General features: G+C 40.5%; 2 protein-coding genes across 2 annotated transcripts; both read right to left on the bottom strand.

Annotated features, from left to right (window-relative positions):
* Positions 1-206: 206 nt before the first annotated feature.
* On the bottom strand, positions 207-15,435 carry LOC119493089 (glycerol-3-phosphate acyltransferase 4-like). Its single transcript, XM_037778122.1, has 13 exons — positions 15,239-15,435; positions 12,641-13,287; positions 10,176-10,245; positions 9,785-10,085; positions 7,351-7,425; positions 7,154-7,243; positions 4,567-4,660; positions 4,339-4,454; positions 4,037-4,092; positions 3,829-3,914; positions 3,577-3,705; positions 3,305-3,384; positions 207-1,637 (listed from the first exon to the last, which is right to left on the bottom strand). The coding sequence occupies exons 2-13, from the start codon at positions 12,806-12,808 to the stop codon at positions 1,529-1,531; spliced, it is 1,374 nt and encodes a 457-aa protein (XP_037634050.1). The 5' UTR covers positions 12,809-13,287; positions 15,239-15,435; the 3' UTR covers positions 207-1,528.
* A 3,926-nt stretch (positions 15,436-19,361) lies between these two features.
* polr3d (polymerase (RNA) III (DNA directed) polypeptide D) lies at positions 19,362-23,907 on the bottom strand. Its single transcript, XM_037778984.1, has 9 exons — positions 23,737-23,907; positions 22,239-22,406; positions 22,099-22,142; positions 21,855-22,009; positions 21,616-21,740; positions 20,791-20,956; positions 20,387-20,634; positions 20,152-20,304; positions 19,362-19,945 (listed from the first exon to the last, which is right to left on the bottom strand). Exons 2-9 carry the CDS (start codon positions 22,398-22,400, stop codon positions 19,829-19,831), a joined length of 1,170 nt encoding a protein of 389 aa, XP_037634912.1. The 5' UTR covers positions 22,401-22,406; positions 23,737-23,907; the 3' UTR covers positions 19,362-19,828.
* Between the last annotated feature and the right edge of the window lie 52 nt (positions 23,908-23,959).

Below are 23,959 nucleotides of genomic sequence, written 5' to 3'. Positions count from 1 at the left end.
ATTTCTTTAAAAGCAGCAGACAGATATTTCCATCAAATACTCTTAAGTTACTCAAGAGTTTATCTAAAATATTGTACACATTCACCTGAGGCCGACTTCTGGTTTCATATGCTGCTGTGTGTTTAAAACCCCTTTGTGCCTACATCAGAGGAAAACAAACATGACCGACAGCGTGAGAAGCACAAAAAAAAACATAAAGTCAAAGGTAGAGTCACATTCTTGAACATTTATTTTGATGAACAGATCTGACACAATCTAAAGGACTGTCCCTGATAACAGTAAACTAGAGGGATGATGTCCTATGGGAAAAACTGTCCCACTGTGTTTCCTCAACTCCAGCCTGACGGGGAATCCAAACTATAGCTGCACTCAGTCTCTCCTTTAAGCCTCCTTCAAGAGGCAGCCAAGTAGGAGAAAGATCACTGATGAAGGGGGGAAATAAAGACAATAGCTTTTAGAGTTCACTTAAAATAAATTAGGCAAGATGGTCACTGCACAAGCAGGAAGCCAATGTAGAACATGAGGCCTGTTAGGACGTGTATTAGTATGAATACGTATCAGCTAATCATCGTTAGAGCTATGTTAATTTATAACACAGTTGTGATGGTCATTATCCTACGTCACTACCTTTGTGCCATGGGCCTTAAGGGGACAATGCTATAAGCACGCCAAATAAATTCTTAATGAATGGACTATAAACCCTTGTACTCCAGTTACGCTGCATTACTAGCTGGAGGAACATCGGCCTCAGTCTATAAACCTCCATCAGAGTAACTGTGGGGTGCACGATTTCCATTTCATAATGTGAGAAATTACACATTCCATGGAAGAAACACAAACAGACAACATATCAATAGCTCATCTGCAATGTAACTCCTATAGTGACCACATGTGTTGGTACAAGTCTTAATGTAAAACACAAAGCTTAAAATACAAGTTTTTTTTTCTCTTGGAAAAAGCCCATAAAAATATCTTAAATGTAACAAAATCTGGCACCGTGCCCCAAATCATGGGCATAAGCCAGTTCATGCAAAAACCCCAACTCAGTCACAGGTTTTAGCTTTAAAACAAACTACAATAACTCTCTTCTATGTCCCAGGTATAATCAGATCTGTAACTTTAACACAGTGTGATACAAACATGACAGTAAAAACGAAAATTAAAAGGTCGAAACTACCAAACAAAGACAGGAACTCAATGATAGATAATAACCCAAGTTTTTCCTCAAAAGACTGCCAACAAGGAAGACAACGCTCCTTTTTCTGTGCGCACCTTATTTTCATTCTAATGCAAGCAGGGCTTCAGTCGAGCTATTCCAACAAAGGGCAGCAGACTCAGAGTGACCCGTAACGACGACTGCAAACTGAACATGCCTGGCTGAGGCAGTGACCGAGGAAGCCAAATGGAGTACTGTTGACATCAGAGAGGGGATTTTCCAGTCCAGGAGCTCCGATAGAGACGGAGCCCTGCTGACTGCCTATTAAGACAGAGGTGCCCGAGTGAGAGAGTCCACCTCCACACAGGTCCTTCAGGAGCGACTGCGGTCCTCTTGGGTCCCCACCAGCATTTTACTGTACAGCTTCTGCTGCTCTTCTTTAAAGGTATCTTTTACCTTTCCTCGCTTTAATCCTCCATCCCTACAAGAGAGTTTGAAATTAGTGAAATCAATTATGTTGTGGTGATATAGTGGACAATTCAGTCATATTCTATTGCTGATTGGCTTCTGCCAAAGCAATGAAATGCAGACCAAATACGCTGCATCATAAACTTGCTGTTTGTGACGCTGCAACAGACTTGATATGCAGTCTATATAGTATATAGTCCATTGCAATACAATACAATTTCACAATCTTTTACTTAACGCCGACTTTGTAGTGTTTACTACATTGTATTTTCTAAATTGTAGTCCACATTGTGTCAAAGAGACGTTAAATTCATCTCTATGGTCATTTGTGATGGAGTTACACTGAACAGTATACTGGTACAGGTGTAACTGATAATGCTAACGATGGTGCTGGTTGATTTAGGTGCCAGTATACCAACATGCACAATAGAAGGCCTTGGAACCAGCACACTGGAAAAGGAATGCAGCAATAATTAATCTAATTAGAAACACCTGTGAATGACAAGTCAAAATGTCAACTGTAAAAATGCTCTTTTATATTGTAAGCTGTTTCTAATATTTTCATTGACCACATATGTCAGTGATTGGGACAAATAAAAATATTATGAAGTTTCTATCATTTGTGATTAATGACATATCAGATGTCAGCAGCGACTTGTAGACTGCAGTTCCTTATATTCTCATAGAGCTTAAACGTATTGCAAAATGGTGATTGCATTAACTTTTCATAAAAAACAGTTTCGAAGGAAAGGAAGTTGCACAACTTTGCTCACACTCTCCTGTTGAAACTCCAGTGTAACGACTGCAGCAACTATTTTTTAAAAGCTCAAAATCAAAAACTCTGTAGTCAACAAGATCTGGTATATTTTTCTAGCATTTAGCAGAGACATGTATGGGACTAAAGTTTCAGACCTGAGTCTTTAAGAATAGTAACAGCAAGGTATTGACCTTTCTGGTGGCAGGCATTTCAACTAATCATAGCAGGAAACGCACAGGAGGAACCAATATCATTAGCGATGGCTCGGCTCTATTAAATGGTGGGTCCGTTATTTTTTATTTTTTTAGGTTTTTATATCCTAGTGGTGTTCCGTGACCTGACGTAGGTTTCTGCATAATGACGCTGCTACATATACAGTACATACTGTATACAGCCTTATAGTCAGTGTATTAACGTTACATACAGTAACTTAGATGGCGGTCTGCATGCTCCTAGTTTGGAGATGCAGACAGGAGTACTGGCACGGACGCTTAGCAATGTACTGCTGTGTGGACACCATGTTAGTTCAGATCCGAGCAGTTATATCGCTCTCTTCAAAGCCACCAGACTCCATTCACAAAAATAATAATTTCACCTCAAGGAACACAGGAGTATAAATACTTGCTTTTTGCAATGACTGAGTGGGTGTTTCCATTTGAAACCCCCCCCCCAGAAAATAACACATATGGACCCACCCTTTAAGAGGCCCAATAAGCCATTGCATTGAGTGAACATACATGATACCAGCCAGGGCCACTTGTCTGGATCACCTAAATGAGTACGGTAGTTATTAATATTATTAATTACACCTGTGCTTTTCCTGCTATGTCTCTGTCTATTAACCCATGACAGCAGTCTGTGTTGAAGCGTGTTCAATATGTGAAGGTGGTAGAAACCACTGAGCTGAATGGGTGTTATCTTACCACAGGAGGTCGACCAGTCCGCCTTGCCTGGCTATGGCTGCCTTTACACGATTGGCAAACTGTACAGCATCCTCATCCTCCTGTTGGAGAAGATTGGAATAAATATAACACAGGCAAACAAGTGGTCATAACAAATACATAACAGCATAGCTATTATCAACTGTAAAGTGTTGAATGCAACAAAACGATTAGCTCTGCTAATACGTTGATTGTTTCATCCATCATAAAAAAATAAGCTGTTGCGAAGCCTGGAGTTAACCATGGAGTCTCACCTCTCTAGACATGGGAGGAAGGTACCACACACTGCAGACGATGGCCCAGCTGCTCATCATACGTAACAGGTAGTTCACCATTCCAAACTTGCTGCTGTTCCAGAAGGCGTCTCCAAATCGGGGGTCATACTGAGAGGATCAAACACACCACAATGAATTATCAATACAAGTATTATTTTGAATGAACTGTTGATGATTAAATTAAGACGCAGCAGGTAAAAATAAAATCTCACAAAATAAAAAAAGGCTCACCTTAATGGCCACAGGGTAGACTGTGGCACAAATCTCAAAACTGCCCTTCTTAAACATCATAACTGATGTGTTGTTAATGCAGGTACCTGGGGATTTAGAGTATATATAGAAAATAAATTAAGACGTATGGGGCTTTTTAAGAAAACTAGATGACTATAGTGTGATTATGAAGTCTTCCTGTCTGTACCAGATCAGTGAACCAACTCACCTTCTGGGAAAATGAGAATGGGCAGTTTAGATTTATCTTCTACATGGTCATTCAATCTGCAATACAATAAGTATGCAGGTTATTGCTAAAAATGTCATTTTGAGATTTATGAGACACAAAATTTTAATTTACAAAAAAACACTATTTTTTCAAGTCACACAAACAAAAATTCCAACAAACTGAGACTCAAATTCAATATAAAAATGTACTTTGCAACAACTCTAAACAAATGCAAATAAACAGTCTTATAGACAGGGAAAAAAACCTGTACATTAACAAAACAGGGAAGGTTGTAATGCTACCTTTTGGCCACTAGATGTCTATCTTTGACTTCTGAGCGTTCGAACCAAATGTGTGGGCAGGCCTTGACCATGGATCTCTGAATGACCCCCATCAAGCCACCGTGAATTTGGCCAACCTGACGACACAACACAAACACAAACGTCATTTCAACAGACAAGCAGCTGCAATGGATAAAGTGGCCAGTGTCAATGTTTTAGTAGCTTCCTGCTAAGCAGCAGTGTACTTACCATAGCATAGCAGCCATCGCTGGCCAGGATGATAACATCGATGGGTGAGGTGTGGTTGGCGACACAGATACCTCCATTCTTGGGTTTATTTTCACTGTAAAAGTGGAAACAGGAAGACTGTTCAGCTATGTATTACGAAGGCATTTCCTGGAGGATTAGATCAGTATCAAGAACAGAAACAATATGACAATGAACAAAGCAATGTAATCAGACGTCACAACTATTCTCCGTAGAAATGTGGGTACGCTTTGGTCTTCTTGGGTGTAACAAAGTGGATATATTAAAAGGTTTGACCCCCAGAGCATGCAGGGCCTGAACCTACTGAGTAGCCATTCCAAAGATAGAGTTACAATCTTAAATAGAAAGAGTCACTTGTGTATTTTTAGCCCCAGATGAGTAGAGAGGAATACGTGTCACAAAAGGCCAGGCCTTGATGGCAGACATTCAGAAGGCTGCAAAAAATGGTAAAGATTCCTATCTCACATAGGAGTACTATTTATGTATTACTAGTAGTATTTGTATCTATCAATCAATCAATCAATCAATCAATCAATAATAGAAGTTTGTCCATGATTTCTCTAACTTATGATTTCACACAGTAATGACAAGTAAAATCTGAATTATCATGCAAATTCACATTCTAATAAGAAACTAGTTCTATTTTTGCTGGCGCCTCCAGATATGAGAAAATAACCAAATGTTGAGCTTTCTCATTAACATTGTTCTCAAACTCTGAGGTCATCTCAACAGTTTAACTTCAAATTCAGTCGAGCCTGCACTACCGTGAACCAAAAACAGAACTAGCTGTTATAAACTGCAGATGATTGACACATAAAGCATCAACTTCCTCCTCCACATCCTGTTGCAAGTGCCCCTCCTCTCTATAAAACCTCCATGTACTGTATCATGTTCCTCTTAAGATTCTTACTCTACCATATTTAAATGTAAAAAAAAAGCCTCACTACCATTAATTTCCATTAATTTCCACTTTGATCATAATAATTTTGGCTCTATTCTAGATAGTGAAACATGTGCTTGCAAAACAGCTATGTGAACACAGCAGCTGCTCCAAGCATTGTGTTTTGTGTTTACAAAATGACTGTCGCTTGATTGAGTGTGCCTTGGCTTTGTGTATGAGAAAGCATCACCGACGAGGGTTTGTGTGCTTCACCTCGGCTCATATGCCTGCTGCAATGAATATGAATGTGGACAGTCTGAGTCAAGCCACCCTCGGGCACTCTCCCCTTCATACTCACACTCTGGGTGCTCACATTGCAAGTGCTAACACACCCTGGTTTCTGCTCGCCAAAGATAACTCATCTGTCGTTATGTAATCTCACATAGACCCCTTTTCCTGTCGAGGCAAGAGGTCTACGGCGGATCATGTTCGAGAAAGAAGAGGAATGAGGCCATGTGGGGAAGACGAGCAGCATTTGAGTGGCTTGGGTTTTTATGTTATATCCCTCTGGATTCTAATTTAGGAGAACTTAGAAAATAAAAAAATGAAATTGTTCAGAAGGCTATCAGTAGCAACATGCTTTCTCTTGAAATGTTTGGTACCTTAGGTTAAAACTTTGTTTTACCAAATGCATAATCCTTTATAACCTTAAACTCTTACGATACCATTTGTACCATCGACCAGTGACACTATTTGTCATTTTATGCACATTAGGTATATGGTTGTCAATAAAATGTAGTAACTTCCACAACCGTGAACAAGTGAGCATCAGTGCAGAGCTCTGTCCCAATAACACTGGATTGTTTTTGTGATGTCAATAATCAACAGCGACACTTCTACACTTTTGTACCCATGTGCCAGAGGTGCGGCTGCATGCGATTAGTTATTAAGCAAAATGAAACATTTTAATATACAACATCTATCAATAATTTCAGTGAGAACTTGAGATAGATTGTCAAGGCCCAGTACACCAAGGCAGAAAAGAAATGGAGAAATTGACCAAGAAGTTGAGAAACCGCAGAGAAACACTGAAGCAGCAGTGTTAAAAAACAGAAAAGCAATCAACCAGCAGCAGCACCTCACGCTAACCCTGTTTGATAAAGATTGACCAAACTGGTGGCAAAGTCAGAGTAAGATCTGGGTATTGCAGGAACATTGCAAAGAACCTCCATATAAAGAGGGAAAAAAATGCATGTAATAAGCCACAATGTGTGGATTTACAATATTTACTTCAGGTAATTTTCAAGTTAGTAATAAAATAAAAAAACATATAAACATAAAAAACATACAGGTCTGCCAGTGTGTATGGTGAAAGGAAACCAGTCTGGCAGCTATGGGTCTGTTATGAATCATTGTTTTGCCTCCATTATTTCTAATGACATCATTACCGCAAATTCTGAGCATCTGACCTAATTAGATTACGTGAGTGAATAATCTCATGTGTTTGCATACTGTATCACAGAGCCTATTATGGACTGAATAACTCCCACATGTGCTCCATCTTCCCTTTTATACTTCCTGTCCTTATCTGATAAGGACTGTAAACATTGTGCCAGGAAGTCCACTACTGCTGTGTTACAATAACACTGTTGGAATGGGTTCATGACCACAACGGCGTTGGTCCCTTACCTGTCATGGTAGGTTATAATGGCAGTCAGAGCTCTGACACATATTCTGTAGCACATCAAATGGACTTGCTGACTCAGAAAGTTTTTCATCCTGCAAGAAGGAGCACACAACAGCATGATGTACTTTGCGTGTCAAGACGGCAAATCTATTTGTTTTTGATCAATTAAAACAGACCAGCTTGTCATCATCAGTCTTACCTTCCATTCGGCAGCAGCCCAATGACACAGGTGAGGAACACGAGGAGGCCGACACCAGTGAAGGCAAGAGTTACCCTGGAAGACAGAGAGACAGGCAGGTTACACCTAATATCCTACAACAGGGAAACTCTTAACAAGCAACATCATAGCTGTAAAACACAGAGAGGAGGGATTCCACAGGCGCAGTTTGCGTTGGTTAAGGGGGGGGAGGGGTCACTGAACCCTCTAGAAATGCATATTCTATTTTTTATAATAACGCAGAACTGTTAATTTATTGTAATGATAAATAATATCGACCTTGTTGTTTCTTCTTACTGACAATGAGAAACCAACAAGATGAGAAGATAGATTTGCGGTCTCTTTATCTACTTATAATAACATCAGACACTCTTTCCACACACCGTTAATTATGCACTTCTGTTATGTCATGTAATCAAACCACGTACCCATTAGCTGTGCGCTCAAGATCAGACAAGAGTTGTAACCACTAAAAGATGGGTGAGTTATATTTGCTATCTTCCGACGTTTGTGTTTCTTAAACAGAAAGCACAGGTTTTATACTGCGATACTTACTGAAAATGACATAGGCTACAATAGTCTACAGACAACAGTAGCCTAAGTAAACTTTCAGGTGATCTCCATCCAACCAGCTGTCATCTTATTTAGGTGTTTGTAGTGAAATGAGGAGGTATCGTTCAGATAACTCCTCATTTCAACTTCACGAATCAGCCTTTCCTCTTCCGCTGCGGCACTTTCACCGCGAGCAACAGGAATAAATAGAAACAACTAAGGCGGCACGCTACACAGCGCTTTGTCGCTCGCAGCCAGTGAGGACATTCCATTAAAACTGATAATAAACTCTAGAGCCTGCGGGAGGGCATATTAGGGGATGAAACTGGCCAACAGGTTGACTTAATCTGGGATGAACCACTCATCTAGGGTTGGAGATGGTGCTGATTAAATTGGGCACAGATTAGACAAACACTAGAGAGAGGAGAAGGTTTCATGCTAGTCAGTGAGCCAGGTCAATATTCAACGAGACAACCACTGAATGAGAGAATGTATTAACTGGATGGGAGACTAGAATGATGTGTCTGTGCAGCGGTGGCCTGATTCGTCTCCCCACTGGCAATTGGAAACGAGCCAGCCAGGCTTAGTACTGAGTCACTGTCCCTGTGACTGTCTAAGCTGACCTCCAATGAGGATCTCCCTCTTTAACTCACTTCATGTGCCAACACTTAATGTTGTGCGTTAGAGCAGTCTGACACCCCAAGCAGTCTGCCCAAATCTATCTATTAATTTTTACAGGTGGGTTTCACTCTAAATTGACCATGAATGTGTATATGTGTTAGCCCTGTGACGGACCGTAGACCTGTCCTGTACACTACTTATTGACTATTCACAGGTAATTGTTCTGTGGCTGGTCTGGCTTTGTGTTTTTAGTGGTAATCCCTCAAACTCCCAGCCATCACGGACTACCCATCATGCACAGTAGGCACATTACTCTACTTCAGATGTGACTCCTCAAATAGAGTCACACCACCTCACTGGGTGGATATATATTTGATGGAGACAAAGATATTTGCCAGTGTAACTCTGACTACGTTTACATGCACAGGAATATTCTACTATTATTCTGAATAGGACAATATTTGGAAATTTGATCTGGGTCATGTAATCAGCATATTCCCTTTGGATATTCTGAATTCGGCCTTATTCCGAATGGAGCATTTTCGAATTAAGACATGTGGGATATGTCGATATTATTCAGGTTTTAGGAGCATTCTTTGGAATGTTGGCAGAGATGTATGTCCAAAAGAAAAGCCCACTTTTGTGGTCGTAAGATAGAATAGAAACCTACTTCTTAACATTATGAAAGACTTGGATATCAACAGGGTATTGTATAGGCACAAATATCGCAATGCTGACCGTTTCAAGAAGGTGGTTGAAGGAATAAGCGAGGGAGGCTGTGTTTGCACGGTCGAACAAGTCTGCCAGCGGTAACGTTTATCGAAGTATGAACAGATGCATGTAAACGGGAATATTCATTTTCATCAGCCATGTAAACAGCTTAGTAGGAATATTGTCTTTTTCAGAATGAGGGCAAAAAACTGAATATTTTGTGCATGTAAAAGTAGTCAATGTCGTAACATTGGGTAGATGTACCAAACACTGTTTAAAAAAAAAAAAGCCTCAGGTTTTATCAACGAGATTTTGTATCAGATACCCAACAGGTGATAATCTTGAAGTTTGTTAACTAAATCCAACATTTGTTAAACACAAAAAAAACAGATAAATTGATGTGGAGTGTGTATTCAATAGCAAAGTTTTACTGATAGCAGCTGTAAATTACTGACACTGTAGTACTTGTACTAGTGTGTAGTATATGTGTGGTAAGGGTTTCTCTTGTATGCTCTTGAGGTGCTGCTGATACCTGAGAGGCAGCAGGAAGCCGTAGCGGATCAGCAGGCCCAGCCCCCATAGGACGGTCAGCCTCAGGCTGATGTAGTGGAAGTTGTTGTTGCTGCGGGTCAGCAGATTCCAGGACTCCAACTCTTCAGGAGAGAACCGCTTGGTCACTTCATCGTCCATGATGCTTTCCACTCCTCGCCGAGCAAAATAGAAGATGTCAGACATCTCGAACTCGGGGGCCGAGTTCAGGTCTCTGTTGCTGCCGCTCCGCCGGATCTCCTTGATCTCCTCCTCCAGGGAGGTGGGCTCCTTGGCAATGATAGCTGGAACAGTCCGGAGAGAAAGGATGTCAGAAACACTCGTCTCTAAAACAAATACACCTACTGAACATGCACACCGATAGCACAGCTTACCATTTGAATAGGGTTTGTACAATTGGTGATTATTTTCTTTCGCTCCTCTCTCTATCCTTAGTGTAGCCCACTAAACAAAGAAAGAACAAATGGTGTGTAAAAATAATGTCCCAAAATACACAGAATGCAGCTCATGTTACTTCATTAACAAATTAACAAAAGGAATGCTCATACATTAAACTGTTATTGTGAGTCTGAAACACACAGTCATAACATTTAGAAAAAAAAGCAGACATATAACAAGTTTCTGTAACAAAAGTCTGCCACTATTAACAAACTGTTGTAATGTCAGACTTTTTTAATTTGAACATTTAAGAAACTCCATCATCCCAGCAAGTTCTCCATTATTATGGTCAGAGTCAGCTGCTTCCTGCTCAGGTTTATCTCTCTATTCTTTGTAGTTGTTAAGGTTGTAAAGCGTCAGGGTGCAAAACCTCAACAAAGTTGAGGAAACTAGATTCTGAATTCTCAGAAGTTGGGCCAATAATATTTGTGGCTTATCTGTGACCACAGCCGTGCTCTAAGACACGAACATTATAATGTCCACTTCTCCCTCTTCAGTATGTAGACAAAAACAAACCAGTGTTCACTGAGAGGCAGGAAAAGAACACAGTGTTCTAGCTGTAAATCAAGCAGGACTGGGAGGTGTTAGATGCGTTTCACTTAGCCAAAAGTCTCAGACTACAGTTCATACCACAGCACATGACAACTCCCCAAGGCTTGTCCGCACCAATCAATGATAGGGAAGTGTACTAAAATATAGTAATTGAAGGCATGCATGTCGAAAAACACAGGAATTGGCCCGGGGCATTTGCAGGAAAATTCTATGAATGTTGAATGACTCAGTGATGTTGCTCGCAAAAGTCATGCTGCAAAAAACTTGTATGTCTAAATCACATAATTTCCGTATTTCTGCGTACTTTACATTAACTGTAGATACACATGTTTTATGGCTTTGGGCAAACTGTAACCAGTTTTGTCTATCCCTATGTTTCAGAGTTGAACGATGACAACCAACTTGAACATCAAGACATTTCAAAAACAGCTTAAAAAGCGGACTATTTGAAGACTTAAGACATGTAGCCTACAGCAGTGATATCTGCATTTGATTGATATATGCTGGTCATATTTACTCATTACATAACCAGCCTATCGTGCATTCCTTTTGCTATCATTTACAGTGACCTTTAAATCGTGTCGTGACAAGTTGTAATACTGAGTCAACGTATTAACATGCAGCTGCAGTTGACAGTAAGGATTCTTTGGGTGGAGAGAGAAGGAGCACAGAGAGCTGCTTAGTCTAGCAAGAGAACAGGAACAAAATAAAGTGAGTCCATCATGCTAGCATGTGGCTCCAGAGCTGCATGTCAAGGAGGATGTTTCCATCCCGTATAATATATTACAGATGTGGGATTGCAGCACAAATAACTTTAGCTTAAGATAGCAGGAAATTGTGATTTTTTTTGTCACACTGATGGGCTAACAGAAACACAAACTATCTTGAGCAACCACATTTTTTAACTCAACAAGTCTGAAATGGAGATCTTTGCAAGCAATGACATGCAAATAGTACAAATCAGAAAACCCTGCTTCAGGTTTTCACAGTCGTTACTGCATCTGTCCTTTGACCTTTTTCTCTAAATCTCACGGTTGCTACTTGAATCATGAGCTAAGAACGTCCCTCATATCTCCCTCCGGTCCATTTATTTCTGGCACAAGAAGATCTGCTCTAAGGAGGTACAGTACATTCTGCAAAGTGATGACAGCTTTACTAGTGAAAATGCACCAGAGATAGCAGGAGGAGAGAAACTGGATAACTGTGTCTGGAATCAAATAGGCGAGGAGACCATTAAAGGGTAAATAATACTGACATCCTGAACTAGCCTCGCTGCCCAATGATGAAGCTGATGGATTACTGACATCACTGGTGATTCAAACTCATTTCTAGAAAACGGAAACTGCATATCAGTAAGCAATAATCCAGGCTGTTGGAGCCATGTCACAGACAACAGTTACTGACAAGGTCTTTACGACTCCAGTTACATAACAAGGGAAGAACGGCTATGTAGCTGCGATGTTAATCTGTATAAGAATGTGAATACAATGGCCACTGGCTGGATACTAAATGTAAAGCCTGCATCTGACCAACGCCCTGAAATGCAGGCCTGCAGTTTTTCTAAAAAACTTACTTCACCAGAACTACAACCTCAAAATGTATACTTTATACAGGTTTCCAGAAGCAAAAATGACGGTTGAACTGGAGTGTTGATTGAACGGGCAGACAGCCAAAGTAAATACGGGCTGTCCTTGAAGAACGGAGACAACAGCTTGTACTGTGTTTTTTCAGGACACACCGTGAGACTTTTACAGAGTGTGCATACAGTGCTTCCACTCCAAACTCAGCTTCAATCATCAGCCATCAGTTTCAAATAAACAGAAAGTAGTTGGGCCATTGTGCAGCTTACCTCAAAGAGCTTTAATAAGGTTTTCATATAAAGACGTCGGATGCCAAAGGACACCCCGAAGATGGCAGGCACGATGATGAAGACCAGCAGCAGGGTGAACCACACTGTGAAGGAGATGCCCAGCAGGATACACACCAGGTTGTCGAAAGGGTTGAAGAAGAGCTCCATCTTGAAGTCAGGAGGGCGATGAAATCTATCAAATGGTTGAAATCAGAGGGCAGAGCAGATGGCAGAGGAGGCGCGGCACTCCCACCTCTTGGCCCCAAGTGGCCCTTTATTTTTTGTCAGAAAAAGGCCTTCATCAAGATAACTAGGGGATGGAGCTCCGCACACTGAACCCAGAATCAATACAAGTACAAATGGCCATCTTGACGTTGCCCTCATGGGCAATAATACCAATGAATTTCATTATTTTCACCATTAATCGGTTTCTCATGTTGATTTAATCCCAGGGAAATTAATGTAAAGTCCGTAAAAAGCAGCTGTGCTGGAAATAAAGGCAGGTCCTTGCTGCAGATGTCCTTTTTCTTATTTGAGCACAGCCTCCCCACTGGCGACAGAGATGTAAACAAATGAAACAACTGGACACAGCAGGTGGTTGTCCTGTCTGGTGAAGATCCAGGGGGGCGATGCAGCTCAACACAGGCCTGCAAAAGATGTACAAACAAACGGGTCAGGATGATCCATGTCAGTATATGTCCTCTATGACCCGAGCTCAGGTCCATTCTTACTCAACCCGTCAATCTCTAGATCTTCATCCTTCTAAATTCCTCACTAGTAGAGGTCAATTTTCCATAAGATTTAGGGGAACCAAATTATGGAGTAGCTTTTCACATCTATCAATAAACCGTTCATCTGTCAAATGTTTCAAAAGTCGCTTAAAGGGTCATTTAATTGCTGTTTTGTAATTGCTTTTCCCCATGTCGTCCATGTATCTGTTTTTATGTTTTTTTATTTTTTCCCACTCACAATGTTGTTTGGTTACCCAAAAGTCTTCATAGATATTTAAATCAATATCCGCCTCACAAACACTAACCATACACTTCCATGCAACACACACACACACTTGTTTTTTTTTTATATATTTACTGTATTGTTATTGTTATTATATATATATATCTTGTCCTAATTGTTTTGTTATCACTATTATGTAGTCATATTATTTCTTTATATTAATCTTGTCTCTAGGTGGAGGCTTCAGATAAGCCCAGCGGGTTTGTTGCCTCTTCCTGCACTGTATATTATTCATTTTTATTTTTTTTGTTATGTGATGTTGTATAGTCTTATATTGTGCAAAACAAATAAACAATAAACAAACAATTCTTGGCTGCCTGTAGGGACTTTTGAAGCAGCATAATTTTGAGAAATAAAAATTTAAAAACATTATAAAAGAACGGTTAACTGAGTAAATAAAATGTTTAAAAATCAAAAATAGATGTTTAGGGCTTTATTTTAGATTTCTGCTAACATGTTTCTGTGGTAGACCTCTCTATTTTTTTTATATATTTACTGTATTGTTATTGTTATTATATATATCTTGTCCTAATTGTTTTGTTATCACTATTATGTATTCATATTGTGTCTTTATATTAATATTGTCTCTAGGTGGAGGCTTCAGATAAGCCCAGTGGGTTTGTTGCCTCTTCCTGCACTGTATATTATTCATTTTTATTTTTTTTTGTTATGTTATGTTGTATAGTCTTAAATTGTGCAAAAGAAATCAAATTGAAAATCCAAAATAGATGTTTAGGGCTTTATTCTAGATGTCTGCTAACATTTTTCTGTGGTAGAGGGGACTTGCATGCCCTCTCTATTTTTGATATATTTACTGTATTGTTATTGTTATTATATATATATATATATATCTTGTCCTAATTGTTTGTATTGTTATTATAATTATTGTCTCTGGGTGGAGCCCAGTGGGTTTTCTGCCTCTTCCTGCACTGTATATTATTCATTTATTTATTTTTTTGGTTATGTTGTATAGTCTTAAATTGTGCAAAACAAATAAACAATAAACAATAAGCACACATGGTGTAATTTAATAAAGCAAGACAGTAAAATCTCTATATCCTCTGTGTGCAAAGTTAGTGCTATAGCCTCTGGTGGCTCTATCTGAGAAGAAATGGGAGCTACTAATCTTAGGAAAAGGTAGATTAACTGTCATGTATATCCCTTTATCAGATCACTTTGTGAGCTTACAGTTATCATCCACAGTAGCAGAGAGATAACATTACAGAGGCCCTCCATCCTCCATCTCCTGTGATGATGCTAACCAGAGTAAACCCACACTAGCTAGTCTCATCACTACCTCACAGTTTACAGCTTTGTAGGATAATATATCAGCTCTCTAACCTCCACAAAGACCTCAGCTAGAGGTGGATAGAGAGACTGGACACTCTTGTACACCACATGGATGATTTAAAGACTAAAGTAGCTTGTGGCCTCCGAGCTAACTGTGTTGCTAAAATGTGTCTCCCCTGGCGTTCAGATGCTAACTGCTGAGCCAAGCTGTTTCTGTTATAAGCTTAACTTACTACCTTACTATCCTAAACAACAGATCACATGCACGTTTAACAGACTTGATAGTTCACTAACCGTGAGTCACGTTACGTCCAGCGCTGGTTACAGTAAAGCTTTCTCTCTGGTCACTGGTCTTTGTCTGGAGGACTGTAGTCAAACTCTCCACCCGGAGAACAACATGAGCAGACAACGAGCTGCTCTCCTCTCTGCTTCTCTCTCTGCTGGCTACGTATCAGAAACAGAGCAGCCCTCAGCTTCAACAGCACACTCAGCTCTACACCGACACCTGCTGGACACAATGAGACACTGCAGCCTCATTCTAATTTCAATTCACTGATTAGAATTAGAATCAGAATCAGAATCAGAATCAGAATCAGAATCAGAATCAGAATCAGAATTAGAATCAGAATCAGAATCAGAATCAGAATGGTGTTTATTGCCAGGTGTAAGAGGTATACACTAGGAATTTTCTTTGGCTTTGTTGGTGCAAGACAAACAGTATAATAACAAAAGAATAGATAAAACGTTAGAATAAAATAAGAATAAAAATGTACAGTTTACAAAATAAGCTATAAACAAAAATAAACATGATATAAACAGATAGTGCAAATATTGAGAGTTTATGAGAGAGGGGGAGAGTCAGTGTCGGCAGCGGGGGGAGGGGGCAGTAGTGTGTGTGTGAGGGAGAGACAGTCACAGGGGGGCGGATGGGCTGTTGGAGAGCCCCACTGCCATGGGGAAAAAACTTTTTTTGTGGTGTGAGGTTTTGGTCCTGATGGACCTTAACCTCCTGCCAGATGGCAGAGTCTGAAAGAGATGGTGTCCGGGATGGGAGGGGTTGGCCACAATCTTCCCTGCCCTCCTTAAGGTCCTGGAGGTGCACAGCTCCTGGAGGGAGGGAAGGTTGCAGCCGATTGCCTTCTCTGCAGCACGGATGACCCGCTGCAGCCTGGCCTTGTCCCTGGCGGTGGCAGCGGCGAACCAGACGGTTCAGCTCCATGTGGTTCTGGCTGCACCAGGATGCCAGATGGTCAACCTCCCATCTGTAGGCAGACTCATCACCCTCGGAGATGAGGCCGATGAGGGTGGTGTCGTCTGCAAACTTAAGGAGCTTGACAGATTGGTGTCTGGAGGTGCAGCCGTTGGTGTACAGGGAGAAGAGCAGTGGGGAGAGAACGCAGCCTTGGGGGGCACCGGTGCTGATGGTCTGGGTGTCGGAGACTTGCTTCCCCAGCCTTACGTGCTGACTCCTATCAGTTAGAAAGTCTGTGATCCACCTGCAGGTGGAGTCAGGCACGCTCAGCAGGGAAAGCTTGTCCTGTAGCAGAGCTGGGCTGATGGTGTTGAATGCGGAACTGAAGTCCACAAACAGGATCCTGGCATAGGAGCCAGGGGAGTCCAGGTGCTGCAGAATGTAGTGGGGGGCTAAATTTACTGCGTTGTCTACAGATCTGTTAGGCGAACTGCAGTGGGTCCAGGAGGGGGTTGGTTATTGTCTTTAGGTGGTGGAGCATAAGGCGTTCAAAGGTCTTCATAATCACAGAGGTCAGAGCGACAGGTCTGTAATCCTGAAGACCTGTGATCCTTGGCTTCTTGGGGACCGGGATGATGGTGGAGGCTTTGAAGCAGGCAGGCACCCTGCAGATTTCCAGGTAGGTGTTGAAAATCCCTGTAAACACTGGAGACAACTGGTCTGCACAGTGTTTGAGGGTTGCAGGTGAGACAGAGTCTGGGCCAGCTGCTTTGCGGGGGTTTTGTCCTTTGAAGAGCCTGTTGAATAAAATGAAAGTAATCATAATTTCTGGGGGGTTTTCATACTAAAAAATTAAGTATAATTTCATGTAAATTAAGTTTATTGACCATAAATTACAGGAAAAAAAGTGTAAAACTTGTGGTAATGAGTTGGAATGAAGTTATCTTAAATGGTGTCATTATGTGCGGCCATTGAAAATGTTTTATATTATAATATTTATAATATTCTGACTAAACTTTGACATATACCCATCAGTGATAATCCATCAATATTATGTTCCACTGATACTAACTAAAAAAATCTGCTTTTTTTACTCAAAAATTAGGTGTAATTTCATGGAAATAATGTTTATGAACCATATATTCTCCCAAAAAAGTGTAAAACTTGTGGTAATGAGTTGGAACGAGGTTGGCTAAAAAGGTGTAACACAGAATTAGGTGATAATTTATAGTTTATGCTTTATAAACCGTCAAACCAGACCAAAAGTTGCACGGTCAATGGGAAGACAATAGGAGGGTTAAATGCCTCAAGTGTCATCTACAAAATTCCTGGGAATTGTTGTTGATGAGTGCTTGAGTTGGAGAGAACAGATTGACTGGGTTAGTAGAAAAATAAATAAATCTATTGGTATAATAAGAAGGGTTAGTTCTCTTGTCACCACAAACTGTCTCCTTACTCTTTATTATAGTCTAATTTATCCCTATTTTTCATATTGTAATATAGTTTGGGCGAGTACTTTTCCTACAAACCTTCATAACATTTTAATTCTCCAAAAATGTTTTGTGAGGATTGCAACTCATCAGAGTCACACATCTCCTCTGCTCCTCTATTTCACAAACTCCAGATTCTTACTATTTATGATATCAATATTTCTCAAATATGTGTTTTTATTTATAAGACTTTCTGGTGGGAATATTCCTGAGCAGTTCAAGACTTATTTTAAAACAAATTCTCAGGTCCATTCTTACTCAACCAGTCAGTCTCTACATCTTCATCATCCTAAATTCTTGTCTCTAGGTGGAGGCTTCAGATAAGCCCAGTGGGTTTTTTGCCTCTTCCTGCACTGTATATTATTCATTTATTTTTGTTATGTTGTGTAGTCTTAAATTGTGCAAAATAAATAAACAAATAAACAAAAATTATAAATTATATTTTTACAACCTATGACCGCTAGAGGCGCTGTAGAGATATATTTTGATGTGCATGTCATATTATTATCATAAGCAACTTTTCCAACAGTTGCTCTCAAATACTAAGCTGATGGATTGCAAACACAACAAATATGGTTAAAAGCTATTGTGTAATGGACTGCACAGATCCATGTTTTTTTTTTTAGACTGACAAGGCTAAAGAGAAGAGCAGCAGGGTGGGCACCTTGTTGAATTTTCCAAATTCTTCCATGCCTCCATCACCACAAACAAAAAGGCCAATAGTGGGGCAGCTAAACTGAAATTAACTCGGAAAAAAAAGTGTGGAAATCTGTGTTTGGTGGATTATTTCTCTGTTGTTACAATGCTAATTGGCATTGTATTTTACATGGTTGGAAAGCCTGTTTATTTACCTTCACAATGATGTCCAACTTGTAAGGATCATGCATTTGTGGGAAGAGCAGCACAGCTGATTTTGTGGGTAGCGCCCAAGAAAAATTTGCCAAAATGCTCTGCCAATAGTAAACAGTGTATTCTCCTGTTGGTGTTGACTCTTGTTTTGAGTTGACATGTTGCTGTGGGATGACGTTCCATTCCTCAACCAGGATTCATTGCAGGTCAGAATGTAAAAAAATGTACAAAAATGTATCTGCATGGTCACTAGAGCCGAGAAAATGTTTTTTTTCTTTTGTGGATTTTGTTGGGTGAACCAACAATTTAAAAGCATTTGACACTAACATACTGGAATAACAAAAACCTTTTTTTTTTATTCACACATTTACATCCATGTACAGTCTTGTCAAGTAATCTCAGATATATAGAAATGAAAACAGTACTGAAATTTGGCACACCATTCAACCTTCAAATCCTGAATTAATATGCCTATCACACAAAGAAACTAAAACGTCAGTAATGTTTCATATTTATAGATAGTGTATTTCAATATGTTATTTTAACAGCAGCATTCGTACTTGTATTGGATGTGAGGTTCCAAAGGGACAGTCATACTTGCCAACCTTGAGACCTCAAAAATAGGAAGGATTTCAAAACCAAAGAGGGGGTTACCTGCATTCTGGTGACTTTTAAAGAATGAAAATAACAAAATAATATGTACACTGCAGCAGCATTTTTTTGTTAAATAGGCCTACTTTTTAATTTTACTTTTAAGTCTTAGGAAAGAAAACTGAATAATTCGCTCCTCTGGTGTGAACTTGTGTGAATCTCTGGTATAAGATATATAAGGTATATATAAACTAGCCTAAAATTCATCAGTTTTCATTCATTCATTATTTTTTTTCCTTGCTTGAGTATTTCTTCCTCTTGGTACTCTCCATTTCTCTCTCCTTCTCTCACTCACTGAAAGCCCTTTCAGACACAACGTGACAACGTACCACTGTGCTCTGAAACTGGTTATTTCTAATGGCTTGGAAATAATAAATAATAAATGTCGCGAGCAGCTCTTCTCCGCCTGGAAAACACATTTGGTGTAGCTCTACTGCCGTCCGGGTGGAAACAGTAGGGCTTAGACACGCTGTATAGTGCCAGAAACATGTGGAAATAATGAAAAAAAAGGTGTGAACATGCGTCATAAATCGGGAGAAATACAGGAGAAATAAGGCCCCAGGAGGGAACCGGGAGAGGGCAATGGAGTCTCCTGGTAAAATCGGGAGGGTTGGCAAGTATGAGGACAGTCCATAGTAAAAGTGAGCATCTCGTCAACATCACAACCCACGACGAGTGCATCCAGGATGCTCACAACGAGCATCAAGCACTGCTCTCCAGTAAAGCCTCAAAGTCTGGGGAGCAAACCATTTTGTGTTTGATATTCCCTAAAACGGTCAAGTCGCCTGATCTTCCCTCCGCACCAATAGAGACCAGCTCCTGAGAACACAGGGGGCGGGGAAGAAGAGAAAACGCACGTCAGGAACGTAAATAATTATGATATAAAATATATATTTATTCTATGATAAAATAATAAAGCAGTGGCCTGTTAAAGAGACACTGGAAGACAAACAGAGTTGTGCTGTATTGAAACAGATACAGTATGAACAGAGACAGAGAGAAACACATCACTACTATGATCATACCTGAAGGAAAGAGCATGATGTTCCTAGAGACACATCAAGTGTCACTTGTCCCAGTATGAGTTGGACCCGGCCAGACTTCCGCACCAGCAACTTTCCCACAAGACCCTCCCGCAGGTCTTTCAGACTGCAGTTGCTGTCTTCAGCTTCCTCCTCCTGTTTAAAATCAAAACACCGTTTAAACACATAACCCTCAACATCATCGTGTGTTTAACATGCAGACGACAACTATATCTACCTGAGACTCTGTTTTCAGCAGCACAGACTGTCCGTCTTCTGACTGCACCTCCGTTTTCACCGGCCTGAGCTCTGTGGTGGGGGGCTGGCCGGGCAGCGTGTCGGGCATCTGCATGAAGAACAGCTCCTCCCCTTTGCTCAGACTCCATCGATGCAGCAGTTCAGGAAGGACTTCAGGCTCGGGGAGAGGAGGGGGCCTGAAAAATCCCTCTGACTTCTTTGTTTCCGTTTCCTCAAGTTCCTGTTTCACTGAAGAGAAGATAAAAGTGTATTCTTAGAGAGCAGCTGTGTGGACAACAATGCTTGTTATTTCTTTCCTGCTTTCGCAAACTCTCACAAATAATGGAAGCTGCTGACGTGGAAACTGCTACGTAGATACAAGACCTTTTAGTTTTATCTTGTTACCTTCAACTGCATTTTCCATGGGTTCACTACCATCGTCCTCCTCCACCTTCTCAATTTTAACAGCATCTTTATTAAATTCCTCCGTGAATCCCCATCCCGATACAGCAAGGGGAAGCTGGACAGGGCAGCTCCTCCACTCACTCTTCAGGAAGGGATCGTCTATAAACTGAAAGAATGCAATACAGAAGGGAAGTTAAATTCAAGGAAAATGAAAAATAAAGCTACTTAAAGAAGCTACTGTGAGGAACTTTCATTTTGTGTTGATTTTGGCGGTCCCCGTGGACGAAGGCAGCAGTGTTCCAAGCACCAGAGTCCCTTTAGAAAACCTCTCATTTTACTGAAGCAGGGTCTGAAAGTCTGTCCTGCGCAGTCCTGGTTCTGGTTCACCTGTACTTCCCTTCCCTCCAGCGGGCTCAGCAATAAGGCCTGGGCCTCCAGCAGCGTGGTGTCAGTGTTGGCTCCCAGCGAGGACCGGTGGAGCAGCGATGCGAAGCTCTGCTCCTCGCCGGAGGAGGAGCTGAGTCAAAGGCAGCAGCAAAGCTGGATTTGGGTCTGTCTTGGTCGCTGCCGCAGGCCCCGCTGGAGTCTGAGCTTAAGGGGTTTCTGGTGAACCTGCATGATTTTGTCTGTTTTCGCGCAGCAGACGACCCGGTGGCAACGATAACAAGCAATAAGAATAACTGTATAGAAATATCCAATCCTCTCGCTGACGGTCTCATATACTTATGTAGGTCATGTGGAGGCATCAGTATTAAATTGAGACTGTTTCATAACCAGAAAGTTCCTCACAGTAACTTTAATAAAGATGACAACCAAGGGACTCACATTATCTCGCTCCAGCTTGGCAAGAATCTCTTTGGTCTCTTCCTCCGTCTCTCTCTTCTCCTTTTTAATATTGATGATGGGCGAAGGTCCCACGCTCGGAGCCTCTCTCTCATTTTCGTAGCCACCTGTGTGTGATACAGCGATGCACTTAAACCAACGAGACACAACCAAGCATGTGTCACATAGACTGTTTGACTACAACTGCAGCAGCAGTAGTGGTCATCCAGCTGAACTCCTACCTCTCTTCTTCATCATCATCTCTGCAGGCCCCTGCTCAAAGATAGAGTGGGACTGGATGACCTCTGGGCGTCCTCGGCCCCTGCCTCTGTCTCTTGGACCCCGACCTCGACCCGCATCCTTCCTGTCTCTCCCCCTCCCGCTTTCTGCTTTTGAACTGTCAAAACAGATAAAGTAACAGTCAGAGAGATAGCTGAATCCATGTTCTTCTTAGAAATCTATTTTTGTGTTGAGTTGAGAACTTACTCTTCTTTGACTTTCCTGCCAATAATGTTGGGTGTGAAGGTTTTCTAAAAAATAAAAAACACAAAAACAGTACTTAAGTATTGGAAGAAGGAGTTGGTTGTACATTTAAACATTTCCTACAGTGAGAGACAGCACATTACCTTCTTCACTCCTCCGAGGGTGAGGTCTCTTGAGCGCATTGAGGGGAGACGGCCAGTAGAAAGGGTGGCGGGTGGTCGGCGGCCCATCAGCAGTCCTGAACCGCTCCCTCCAGGGGTGGGCACACGTTGACCACTGGGGTCACCTGAGCCTGAATCTGCCATCCTAAACTGGAGACGGGTGTCAGAAGGAATTTATTTATTTTATTTATTTATTTAAAAAGGATCCCCATTAGCTGACACCAATGGCACCAGCTAGTCTTCCTGGGGTCCAAAATCAAGTACATTACATTTATCACATACATACTATATACAACATCATATTTGTGTTACACTAATAACATTCAAATTTTCCAAACATATATCAATTTAGATTTTGGGTGAGGTAACATGATTTGGCCATCACCTGCTGTTGTGAAATGACTGAACGTCTCTGCATTTGGTAATTTGACTGTATAATAAAGACCTTGTATTATTATTAATAATAAGAATACAGATATTCTTACTAGAATTACTGTCATAGTGTGGATAGAAGAGGATTTATTTTGCATTGAGAAATACACAGTTCTTTCACTGATGATGGAATGACAAAGATGATTATTATGGTTATTTTTTGTCTTTGTAATTGTATTTTCTGAGCAGCTAATGAGAGATTACAGCCACTGATTGTTGTAAAACAGTCATTTCCATACACAGAATTAATCTTGAGTAACCAACATGTGCTGACAAATGAATCTATTCAGGAAAAAAACAAAATATTCTATATTTTATTATTTTGTACAGTATTTATTTTAAACAGTGTTATTCTGAATAAACCTGAGCCTGAATCTGCCACCCTAAACTGGAGATGTGTGGCAAAATTAATAAAGACCTTGTATTATTATTAATAATAAGAATACAGATATTCTTACTAGAATTACTGTCATAGTGTGGATAGAAGAGGATTTATTTTGCATTGAGAAATACACAGTTCTTTCACTGATGATGGAATGACCAAGATGATTATTATGGTTATTTTTTGTCTTTGTAATTGTATTTTCTGAGCAGCTAATGAGAGATTACAGCCACTGATTGTGGTAAAACAGTCCTTTACATACACAGAATTAATCTTGAGTAACCAACATGTGCACATGTGCAAAAACAAAATATTCTATACTTTGTTTTTTATACAGTATTTATTTTAAACAGTGTTCCTCTGAATGGAGACAGTAGTTATCTCTAATACTGGGCCTCTGCTCTTTTACCACATAAGCACTTTTATTTCAGTGATATAAACAACTGACAGCTATTTTAAGAGTACAAGCCAATGCCCACTATAAACTTCTTTATATATATATCCACTATAACTCGTGATATTTGACGATATTGAGTCAACAACAGCTGAAATTCAGCAACACGTGGCCAAATTATAACACGAATACAAGCAAACAATACAAGTATACTGAGGTTTAACGTTGTCAGGAATAACTGTTGACACGCTACACATCTACCAGATACTCACGTTGTGATTCCTCGGATGTCTTTATTAGATATTACGTCCAAACTTGTGAGAGAAGAGTCATTACTAGTTGTGTTTTGTGCTACTGCTGCTTCTGACTCTGCATGACGCACGGTGCCATGACACTTCCGCAGTGTCATCAGGCTCTGCGTTCACGAGCATCACACCTGCGCAGAGAGATGCGCAGAGAGATGCGCATGTTTATTATAGATAAATAGATAGATAG

The sequence above is a fragment of the Sebastes umbrosus genome, chromosome 8 (genome assembly GCF_015220745.1).
Source record: "Sebastes umbrosus isolate fSebUmb1 chromosome 8, fSebUmb1.pri, whole genome shotgun sequence".
NCBI classification, from domain to species: Eukaryota; Metazoa; Chordata; class Actinopteri; order Perciformes; family Sebastidae; genus Sebastes; species Sebastes umbrosus.
The sequence above is the reverse complement of the archived record's forward strand: the minus strand, read 5'-3'. Positions and strand labels throughout refer to the sequence as shown.